Raw genomic sequence first — 12,133 nt, 5'->3', positions numbered from 1 at the left:
GAATCATTTTCTAGTTGGCTAGCAGTGTCGTTACCATTGTGGGCGGGCATAGGGTTCAAGCGTCGTCCCCGACCATGACGGCGCTTGTCCGAGGCTTCTTTAGTTCTGTCCTGAACCAAGTAATCACACTAAAAGGGGGGTTAGCCCTATTAGTGGTTTGTTCTTTTCGTCGCCTTTTACGACTGGCAGAACATACCGGAGGCCTATTCTTTTCCCGGGCCTCCACGGGAATTATTATTATTATTATTATTATTATTATTATTATTATTATTATTATTATTATATCAAAGTAACTAACATTACTCAATACTCACTATTCAGAAATATCAAAATCTAAAACAGCTGATACCTTGCATATGGAACCATTCAAAATAAATTTCTACAATCTGTTACTCAGTCCTCTCCTGCATGTGCTCTGTTAACTCTGTTCTCTCATTTTAAATAATATTCTATTCATTTTAGTGCCTTGGATTTACAGATTTAAGAACAATAGAAAAACATTATTCTTGTTATAGATAACCTTATGTATAAAAGTCACCTAGTTCTCAAGATATCAGTTAGAGATGCATTAACTATTTTCTTTCAAAAACACTAGTGAAACTGGGTGAACAGTAAACAATTAACAAATGATATATGGCAGCTATTTAATATAACTAAAGAAAGAGATTCTTTGTTCAGTGTAGCATCTTACCTTCCAGTTTATTAGGTTAATTTAATTTGTAGACACACGCATAGTATTAAGACGCATAGTGGTAGTTTGTTCTTAATAAACCTCCTAAGAGTTGCTTGAATTTTGTTAGTGAATACCTTGATTCATTTGACAACCTTGAAGGTTCTCCTCCTTCATGGAACCTATAGAACATTACAAATGAATGAAAATGGGAAGAATAGATGAAGATGAAGAGAAGAAACCTATTTTTATACTGACATTTTACTGAGAGACAACTGCACCCCATATGGAATTATATGAAGAACATAATTTAGGTCTTTATAAAATAAAATAGCTTCAAATGATGAGTCTGAGCACAGAAGGTAAACACAGAATAGTCAGATCACTTTGTTTTACAGGTTCAATGATTTGCATTGGTAGATCAAACTACTTGCGCTTCAACCATCCTGCTGAAGCACGCCTGATGAAGAGCATCTTGCCAAACACAAGAATTTCAATGGTGCCACTCAGTTTTCTGTCAGGTGAGTAAGGGTAACAACAGTACTCTTCAGTAGTTCTTTAATATCTCGGATATCTTGTTACAATTGATTATGTTGGCATGTGAGCTCTTTCTTGCCAAAAAATGAACCTGTTACTACATGTGACAGACTTTTAAATGTGAAATGATCTGACTATGGTTTTCACACCTTTACTATTTTCCATATTCAAAGTACACTCACAGATAGTCATATTGGTAGTAAATAAGATACTAAGAAAGACCTGCCTTATGATTTGTTTCAGGGACTGATACTGATGACAGCAATCAACACAGTCAACAGATGCAGTTTGACAAGAAACCTCCTGTAGCTCCTCGGAGATCACCTCGTGACAGCTGGGGTGATGTAAGCAACAGCAGCAGCTGCACAAGTGAAGACTGCTGTGTTTTAGGAAAAGTAAGTCAAGTCACTGTATTAATTATTTAATAAGGTATCATACAATGTTTTATAGTAGATGTATAAGTGATTCAAACACAGCTTCATAAACTGGATATTTTAATCGTAGTTATTTCAATAACATACATGCACAAAGTATTTCTAATTTTGCTTGTGCAATTAAAGCTTTCAACTTAATAACATGCTTGTGCTCTTGATTCTTATAACATGGCCTTCTTTTTAATGTGATAAAGATTAATGGATTGTTGGTATACTCCTAATCTATCTATAATCATAGATGTTTAAGAATACAGCATTCTGTGATAAAGTGTTCTGTGATCCAAATTCTAAATCACTCAAAATGAGATCAGCAATATCTCAGTTCCAAATAAAATGAAGGGAGACACAGTGATAGTGTGTTGCACATGAATTAAGATGCTAAGTTCATTTCATAAATCTGATTTATAGATTAGCTGATAATGTTGTGCAACACTTGCAGTTCCTCCCAGCTTTCCTGTAAATCACTATTCATTTTCTAAATATTTCCTGAATATATTACTTCCTCTCCCCAACAGTTGGAGATGTAAGACCTATATATCAAAGATTGATCATTATTTTGAAATGGTACAGCGTTGCTTATCAAGAACTATGTACCCATCTCACTTTTTACACTTTGAGATATTCAAGTGTGTGCCTCCTTAGCTAAAAAGTCAGAATCCTTCCTAGCTGAAAAGTCAGTATATCAGGCTGCTGTACAGAGAACACGTGTTTGATCTCCACACATTAAAAGAATCATATGCAAAACATTGCACTCAGTCTCATGATCAAATCTAAGCAACTCTTTAAACTAGTTGTGCTTATTTCAATAGCCAACATTAATGGCTTATAAAGTGGTGTACCAACCATGTACCCCTTCTATATGATGCCTAAGATAGAGGATGAAGTAACAAGTCATTTGACATGCAAGTGTCAAAACTGAAAATTGTGCCGTGGATTGTTTCTTAAACTATCTATAGTCAGGTTGGTGTAAGTTGAGCCCTTACAGCTGGCAGCCCTGTTGCTGGCTTTCAGGTATGAAGTGCAAATGGCTGCAGTCAAAAGAAATAGCCATCTACAGAGCTTTGGCAACACTGAGCCATTGGCACAGATATGTTTACAAAATTGCGTGACGTGACTGGTGGCAGTAGGCTCGCAAAGCTGCTGGGCCCAGCCCACTTCAACTGTCACATATCTTCTTGCAGCAACTTGACTATACTAAATATGGACTAATGTAAAAATACTTCCATAATCAGGTCATAGTGAGTAACAAAACTAATTACCTTGTCCAAAAACATGTCTCATATCCTGTCTTCAAAGACACCTAATGCAGTTCTCACATCACTCAACAATACTATCTACATCTACATATATACTCAGCAAGCCTCTGTATGATGCATGGTGGAGGGCACATTGTATCATTGTTGGTTATTTCCTTTACTGTTCCACTCACAAATATAGTGAGGGGGAAAGGACGACCTATATGTCTCAGCACAAGCCCTAATTTCTCTCATCTTATCTTTGTGGTCCTTATGTGAAATGTACATTGATAGCAGAAGAATCATTCTGCAGTCAGGTTCAAATGCCAGTTATCTAAATTTTTACAGCAGTTTTTCAGAAAATAACATGGTCTTCTCTCCACGGATGCCATCACAAAGCATCTCCGTAATACTTGTGTACTGATTGACTGTACTGGTAACAAATGTAGCAACATGCCTCTGAATTGCTTTGATGTCTTCTTTTAATACAACATGGTGGCATTCCCAAACACTTGAACAGTACACAAGAATGGGTTGCACTAGTGTTATGCTCATGGTCTCCTTTACAGATGAGCTGCACTTCCCTAAAATTCTCACAATAAACAGAAGTTGACTGTTTGCCTTCCCTACTTCCATCCTTAATTCCTTGTTTCATTTTGTATCATTTTGCAATGTTACACCTAGTTATTTAAGCAGTGTGACTGTGTCAAGCAGCACACTACTGATGCTGTGTTTGAACCTAATAGGAATCTTTTTTTTTTCCCTACTCATCTGTACCAATATACATTTTTATACATTTAGAGCAAGCTGCTATTCATCACACCAAATGTAAATTTTGTCTAAATCATCTTGTATCCTCCTACAGTCACTCAGCAATGGTACTTTGCCATACACCACAGCACCATTAGCAAACAGCTGCAGATTGTTGCTCACTTTGTCCATCAGATAATTTATGTATATAGGAAATAAGAGTGGTCCTATTACACTTTCCTGGGACACTTCATAAGACACATTTTCTCTGATGTACATGCACCATGGTGGATGACGTACAAAGCTCTGTTACTTAAAAAGTCTTCCGGTCACTCACATATCTGGGAACATAATCTATGTGCTCAGACATAAGTTGACAGCCTGCACTGGGTCTCCATGTCAAATGCTTTCTAGAAATGGAAGTATATGGAATATGCTTGTTGTTCCTCAGCCATGGTTCACTGGATATCATGTGAGAAAAGGGCAAGCTGCATTTTGCATGACATGCTTTCCATGACTGCAAAAACCAAATCATGTTCACTGTTAGCACTTCAGTTCACTCTCATCATGCATTTGAAATACTTTCCTCACAATGCTACGTACCAACCCTCAAGCATAATCCCACACATACACAACCTGCTCATTGTCTGTTTCCATCCCTGTGCACAGAGTCCCCTCCCCTCCCATTACAACACAAGCTTTTCGGAACTGTGCTGATGGAACTCTCCCTGCAACATGCCCTCTGTTCCTGTACCCACTGTGCTCTCCACCTCCTCTAATCCCTGCCTGCTGCCTACCCCCTCCCCCCTTTCCTGTTCCCACTTCATTCCACCTTTTTCTCTGTCTCTAGGCTATCATTTCACCAGTTTCTTTTTTACTGGATGACATCTCCCTCTCTGGCACATTTCCCAGTCTTATTTATTTCTGTTACTCTGTGTGCTTCTCCACATTCCCTCACATTCCTTCACTCTCAGTGTACCTCTCACTAATCCCTTGATTCGTTAACATATATGTAAACTTACTATCTACAATCTGTTTGACATCATGATGTGTTAGGTATTAATTAACAGAGGTATTAATTTATGATAAAAGTACCTCTACTGACTTTTATTCTGTCTTTAAATTGTGCATTGAGTGACAAATTTCAAATGCATCATTTTTGTAATAGGTTTCCAAGTTTGAATATCTAGCACGTGCTAATGGTGCATCTAAACCTCCACCTTCACCAGCATCAGGTCTGCAGCAGAGCCAGCACATTTCTCCAAAAGTTTTCCCACCGAACAGTGTTACAGTCAACTCACCAGCCTCCGCAGTGCTTGGACCAAATGTTAAATCTCGCAGTGCTACACCAACAAATCCTAACTACAGTAACCCCAGTGCCTTCAACAGTACTCACAGTGGCAATTCATCAGCATTTAGTAACATACAAGCAAACAATGTAGTAGCTGGACATAGTGGAACTCCCACAGCAATGATAAATGGAGGCTCAAGATCACAAAGTGCAACCCCTACGCCATCGTGGTCACCTCGATCGGGTGCTGGCCCCCATGTGGGCAGCCCATCAGCCTACGAAAATGTAAACCCTCAAGCAGAATCTCACAGGAGCATTGCGACACCAAGTCCAGCCTTCAATAGAAATCCACTACCATGGTAAGTAAAACTGTATTGCAGTTGTTAAACTACATATTCTATGCTCTAAATTATATTACTTTTAATCTGCAGAACTCAATAAAGTTGTCAGAAAATATGATAAAACTATAAAATTAAAGAGAAAGAATGGCTGCCAAGTATTTCACTCCAGAAAGAAAAATTCCAGTATTTCCAGTAATGCTTTGAAAAGTAATAAACAAATTCTAGCTTTCAGAACTATTAGTGCTAAGGGAGGGAAGATGGATACATTAGACAAGATGCACAAGTCACTCAGACTACAGGAATGGAGGAATCCAAAATCTGCTTAAGGAAAGATGAAATAGATATTTATAATGTACAGAGTGTACATAAAGTCCGGGAACACTTTCAGTTATTTATTGCACAAGGATTAAACATTGTACAGATGTAATACATATTTCATTTTGAAGAGAAACTCTGTAAGTTTGTTTTATGAAAATTCGATATGCAAACCATGAGTGACCCAGCAGTCATCAATATGGTAATCGAATTCTTGCCACATCCATCCCAGCATGGCATCATTGACCGTGGCAGTCACTTCTTGTATTGTCTCCTGGAGCTCTGCTACATCACTTGGTAGTACATACACCAGATCTTTAATGTGCCCCCACAGAAAAAAGTCAGACAGAGTTTGATATGGTGATCAGGGAGGCCATTTCATAAAACGCGCTCCACATTCACTTCACTTCACTTCACTTCCACTGGGATGTCCACTTCTCTCTGCCGGGCACAAGCAACCCGTTTTAACAAATTTGTTGTACCAGTGGTAAATGGCCTTCCTTGTTGGTTGCTTCTTACCACACTTGGTTCGAAACACACGTTGAACAGCTGTAGCACACTTGTTTTTGTCGAACTCCAACACACAGAAAGCTCGCTCCACACCTGAACTCGCCATGTTTGCAACTAGTGCCTACTAACAGCAAATTATCAAACTACAATGTGGTGGTGTATATGAAAAAAAGACTTTCAGGGTTTCTCTTCAAAATGTTGTGTGTGATATCTGTACAATGTTCGGTTCTAGTGCAATAAATAATTGAAAGTTTTCACGGACTTTATGTACACCCTGTACTTTATTTTATTGGGTTGATAGTAAAACATATTATCACCTTTTGCCACAACTACTCTCAGAATTTCAGTACACAAAAATATTCGTTAGTTGCACTTAGAATGTTTTCCAATCTTAGTTTCATTGTGTATTTTAACAAGCATATTTATGAAACTAAAATTTAACTTCATAAAAGAAAGAGAAAGTTACCCGTAGAAAGCTACGAGAAGTGAAAGTTGTGCATTGATTTTTTTTTCCTTTCTTCTAATCATCTACCTCAGCTGTAATGCCCACTCATTCTAATCCCTCCAGTTAACACATTTCCCTCTTCTCTGTGAAATGTTACCTAGTTAAACTCTTAGCCTTTTCTTGTTCCCTCTCCTGGCATTTTGCTTATCATTAATCATAACCGAAAGAGACAAGAACAGTACTAGGACACAAGTCTTTAAATGATTTCTCATTTCCCAGTGAAGTGTTCTGTCTTTCTTTCTCGTTTTATCTTTTTCACTGTTCACCAAAAAATATTAAATAGCTGTATAAGGTTATGGTTAGAGACAGCAAAATTTTGTACATGTGCTTCAAATTTCCTGAATACCTACTTGTATATGAAGTGCCAGTTCTTTCATATAAGTTGTTTCATCAGAGCTCATGTTTATTCAGACAGTTCTGTTGAAATATTGTGTTGTCACTGACTTTGTGTCTCTTCCTCATAATAATACAGGTACAAAGGTGGATATCATAGTCCCCGCAGTGTAACACCATCACCACCTCGTGCATCTACAACTAGTCCTTTGTCATCCGGCCATCGACGTACCTCTTCAGCTGGTGGCAATAGCTATGAAATGATGAGGCATCGTGTGAACAGCCCCACCCCCAGTTTTGGATCCAGTTGTAGCATTGAGGATCTCCATGCTCGCAAAGAAGAACTGGAGATAAAACGGAAGCAGGTTTGAGAAGTTTCCCTTAATTTATTGTATTAAAGGAAGTTGAAGCTGTAGAAGTATATTGTTCCATGTTGTTACCAATATTGATGATGGAATTTATTGAGAGTAAGTGTTTTTGTATCGAAAATGTCATTCAAGATTCTTGCAGCAGTGTAGTGGCCAAGAATCAACAAAGATTACAGTGAAAATTAATGATGGTACTCTTGTGACTTGTTTATTTTTGGTGAGTAAATAATCAATCTGAGAATCTTTGTTTAAGAAAAAATTTATGTATAAATTACTGCCCTGAACAAAAATTTCTTCCTCAACTTTATAAGCAACTTGCAAAACTGCTTGCTTCTACCATGGTTGGTAAATAAGGTACAAGGGGAATACTCATTTTCCAGATTTTAGAACAGTTTGGTAAAGTGTATACTTTGTTCCATAAAATCAAGTACATTGTCTTGTACAGCTAGTAACATATCAACTAGACACGAATTTCTCTAGTGAGATCTTCCAAAAGGATTTTCAGACTATTTGTGAATAACATGGCAATTCAGTCACGGACTCTTATGCTGCTAGTGAGCTAAAGTTTTAGTCCAGAAAGTAATGAGATGTGTTGATAATCACATTAATACTTCAGACTCACATTTCAAAGTACAGTAGTAAATTTTTAGTGTTTGTTATTGAAATCATTCAGTTGTGCCATAGTGCCTGACACAATGTTTCTGATAACATGCACCAGTTGATAGTTCCATCTTCTCCATATTGTATGTCTGAAGATGGCCTAATTCAATTTAAAACTAGTGATTACAATAAAAATACATTATCTAAACTATGATAGGGTATTTATACATGCAGCTACACCCAAAACCAAAACTGCATTCTGACAGATATTAAATATACCAATGTGTGGATGTGTGTTTCTCGTACTGCATTAACTGGATGTAACAATTTAAAACTTCAGTTTTTCATCGCATACTAAAATTGATAACTCACAGACTGCAGTATGTCTCTTTCTTCTTACTTTCATTCAATGAACACTACCACTTTTTTTGTCTTTCTTTCTATTCACCTATCTGCATACATAAATTTTTACCCATCTACCTATCTGCACTTTCTCAACATTTAACTTGCCTTTCATCTCATCCACAAAGCTTCTGTGGTGTCACACAAAGCACATGTGTAGATAGAATCCACACTCTCTTAGTTTGTGTGTGGCACACAAAACAAATTATATGACATACTACCCTGAGATTTACTCGTAAAAGTTTATTGGTGGACCTGGAGTAATTTTTAGGACTGCTACATTAATAAGACCAGCCTATGTAAGGGTCACCAGCTTTGCTGTGGGATACAAGACAGGGTTAAATTTGTCAATGTCCTGAAACCAAAGATTAATGCCATGTAGCCACTTGACAATATCAGAAAGATTTGAAGATCTGATGACTTGATTGGAAAATATACACTGCCAACAATTCATATACCATCTCCAGCTGCTTTCTACCAACTTGTGCTGATAATCTTCACAAAAACAAAACAAGGAACTGGTTGAGAATCAATGGGCAAAAGTCACACAAAACCGCCACACTTCAGGTGTATGAGGAAACACGCAGAATTTATTGGTGTAATTGGCAAAGACCATCTCATTCATTAAATACTAGCATCCAGCTGGCTAATGACTCCAAATTGCAATATGGGCCTCTTCTTACCAAGCACATGCACACTCACAAAACTGCAACACTTAGCTAGAAAATTAGAAAGTGACTAAACAAAAGTTGACTCTATTACAGGGGAAAGCATTTCAGAAAACCTGTAGGGTTTCTGTACTACAAAAGTAACCTCGTTTATCATGAAAGATTACTAACTCCTGACTTCCAACATGTTAATTACTTTGAAACATAACCTCTGCCTCTCATAAAATGATAATATTGTATTATTGGTCTGGAGACACGTAACATACTTTAATGCATAAAGTGCCAATCACATTTAAGTTGTTTATTTTCATTCTTAGGTGAGCAGCTTTGATCTCCTGAGGGATCATCTTCACATCTTATATTCCTTGATCACTATAGGAAATGTTGATATGGGGCAAGTCCATCTGTGCAGGTGTGCAAAACACCTGCCCAGATGGACCTGCTCCATGCCAATGGTTCCTACAGTCATCGAGGAATGTAAGATCTGATGATGATCTCTTATAAGATCAAAACTGGTCATCAAAAAATAAAAATAAACAAATTGAATGTGATCACAACGGTGTGTATTAAAATAGATTCTAATATACAGATCACTGCTTTTCCTGGAACAATGTTCCAAAAAATTTACCACCTGGTGCAAGTCTTTCTGTTTGACACTAATTTGATGATTTGTGCGTCCTTGTGATAATGATGATGATGATATGAAATGAAATGATTAGAACACACACACACACACACACACACACACACACACACACACACACACACACAGAGAGAGAGAGAGAGAGAGAGAGAGAGAGAGAGAGAGAGAGAGAGAGAGAGTCCCTGAGTGAAGAAAATATACACCTGGCTGGTAATTGAACCTTGGATCATGCTATCTAACAGTAGAGATGCTAACTACTACACCACGAGTTGTAGGCACCTCCCCCTTGGAGGGCACACAATTTTCCCCCTACATTCATGAGGGCTGTTGGTCAGCTCCTGATTTTATGAGCTGCCAGCCACGACATGAAACTGTTTTAAAATTCAGGGCTTCCAGTCTCCCGGAGCAGAATGCAGCCTTTTTTATGGGTCACTCACTGCTTCCACTACTATCAATCTTCTGCAAAGTATTGCTTCTTGATAAGATTTCACAAAAAATTTTCTAACAGAGCTAAAGCTAAAGTACACAGAAATTATTTGGAATAAACTACAATGTAATTTTTAGTACAAACATTACATGCTTACACTTATGAGGGAAATTAATGTCCTGTTACAGCTCCCTCAATATATGTTGTCCACCTACTGCACAGGGCGTTAATTTTTCATTACTGGCTCTGGTAATGTGTTTTTTTGCATGGACTGTTTTGAGAACATTTTTGAAGAGGAACTAATTAAATGATCTTTGTAATTTTGTTGCTATTGTTTTTCTGTGTTCAGTAGCTTCCACTTTTCAAACGCAAGATCAATGAAAATTACTGGATTCTTCATAGAAATATTATTTTTTTCCTTAGGCACAAGAAGAGCGGCTGAGAGAACAAGAAGTAGAAAAAGCTGAGCGTGCTCGTCTGGAAGAAATTCTGAACATGTGTGCTGAATACGAACGTCAAGCACAGTCTGAGCGGCAAGCAAAGCTACCTACAACACCAACGCTACAGCAAAATCGGTATTGAAAATAATGTCTTTTCTGTGTATAAAACACACAATAATAATTAATCACACCTGTTAGGTTTATAAAAGATAGTAAGTCCAAAAATCTCAAATTTATAATTTCATTATATATTTGTATTGCATTTTTTAATTATTATCATCAGAATACGTCTTCACTAATGTATGATTCTTGAGTGACTAACTAAGACTGCCTCAAAGTAGTGCAGAACTTTCTCAAATATTTTATACCAGCTATTAACAAGAAGACAAAGAAATAACTGATCATAATACATTACTGACAACATAATAGAGAAAATTTTGGAGACTACTATAGTTGTCATTGCAACGTTACAGTAAAACACATCACATGCTATAACTGTGTTAGGAGTAAACTAAATTCAAAGGTAATTTTACATAATGTGATTAGAAAAATAGTGTCAATTCACTTTGTGTTACACAAACTGCTACATTAACTATCATTTGTATATGAGTGACTCGTAAAAACATTATTATGATAAACAGTTTGTATTTCAGTTGTGTTTCAACATAGGCCTGAACGTGTGATGCTAAGTGGAAGACTTGCCAGCAATTTTTGGAAAGATTAAGTTGGTACTATTTGCTTTCCTGTTTTAAACTTTCATATAGAACTCATCTCTTTACGAAATTACCTTACAGTGCAAATTGTCGATAAATGTCATTCATTTCTCAGAAGGAAATACACACAAATGAAGGGAAAAAGTTGTTTTGAACGATTTTTGTTTCACAAATGTTTTACAATGAGCTGCCAGAACATTATGGCCAAATAGCAGGTGTGCCCACCTCTGGCAAGGATAACAGTGGCAGGCTTTATGGCATGGAAGCAAGGAGACCTTGGTATGTTGTTGGAGGGAGTTGGCACCACATCTGCACATAGAAGTCACCTAATTCCCATAAATTCTGGGGGGGGGGGTCAGGGTGGGGGGAGGGGGGGGGGATGCTCTAATGTTGCATTCAATCACTTACCAGATGTGTTTGATTGGGTTCAGATATGGTGAGTTGGGGAGCCAGCATTTTAATTGTAACTCATTACTGAATCACTCCAACACACTCCTGGCCTTGTGACATGGTGTATTATCTCATTGAAAAATGCTACTTCTGTCGAAAAATGATCGTCATGAAGGGGTGTAGACAAACAGTGGTACAGTATCCTTTGTCTGTCATGGTACCTTGCACAAGCTCCACTAGACCCGTGGATGCCCACGTGAACGTTCTCCAGAGCATAATGGAGCCATCCCCAGCTTCTCTCTGTCCTGCAGTACAGGTGTCAAGAAGCTGTTCCCTTGGAAGACGAAGGATTCCTGCCCTCCCATCGTCATGATGAAGGAGGTATCAGAATTCATCAGACCATGTAACACTCTGCCACTACACCAATGTCCCATACTGATGATCACGTGCACATTTCAGCTGTAGTTGCCATTGTTGTGATGTCAACATTGGCACATGCATGGGTCATCGGCTGTGGAGGCCATCATTTGGAGTGTTCAGTGCACCATGTGTTCAGACGCA

At 37.8% G+C, this 12,133-nt stretch overlaps 1 protein-coding gene across 4 annotated transcripts in view; it reads left to right on the top strand.

The window, feature by feature from the left end:
* LOC126236505 (pleckstrin homology-like domain family B member 1) overlaps positions 1 to 12,133 on the top strand; it is a 1,102,343-nt gene that overhangs the window by 800,191 nt on the left and 290,019 nt on the right. For all 4 annotated transcript variants that reach the window (XM_049945868.1, XM_049945867.1, XM_049945865.1 and 1 more), the window contains 5 exons: positions 1,069 to 1,191; positions 1,451 to 1,602; positions 4,795 to 5,276; positions 7,061 to 7,286; positions 10,453 to 10,604. In XM_049945868.1, coding sequence (XP_049801825.1) covers positions 1,069 to 1,191; positions 1,451 to 1,602; positions 4,795 to 5,276; positions 7,061 to 7,286; positions 10,453 to 10,604 — 1,135 coding nt within the window. The remainder of the gene's footprint in view (positions 1 to 1,068; positions 1,192 to 1,450; positions 1,603 to 4,794; positions 5,277 to 7,060; positions 7,287 to 10,452; positions 10,605 to 12,133) is intronic.

The sequence above is a fragment of the Schistocerca nitens genome, chromosome 2 (assembly GCF_023898315.1).
Source record: "Schistocerca nitens isolate TAMUIC-IGC-003100 chromosome 2, iqSchNite1.1, whole genome shotgun sequence".
Taxonomy (NCBI): Eukaryota; Metazoa; Arthropoda; class Insecta; order Orthoptera; family Acrididae; genus Schistocerca; species Schistocerca nitens.
Note: the sequence above shows the minus strand (reverse complement) of the source record. Positions and strands in the feature narration are given on the sequence as shown.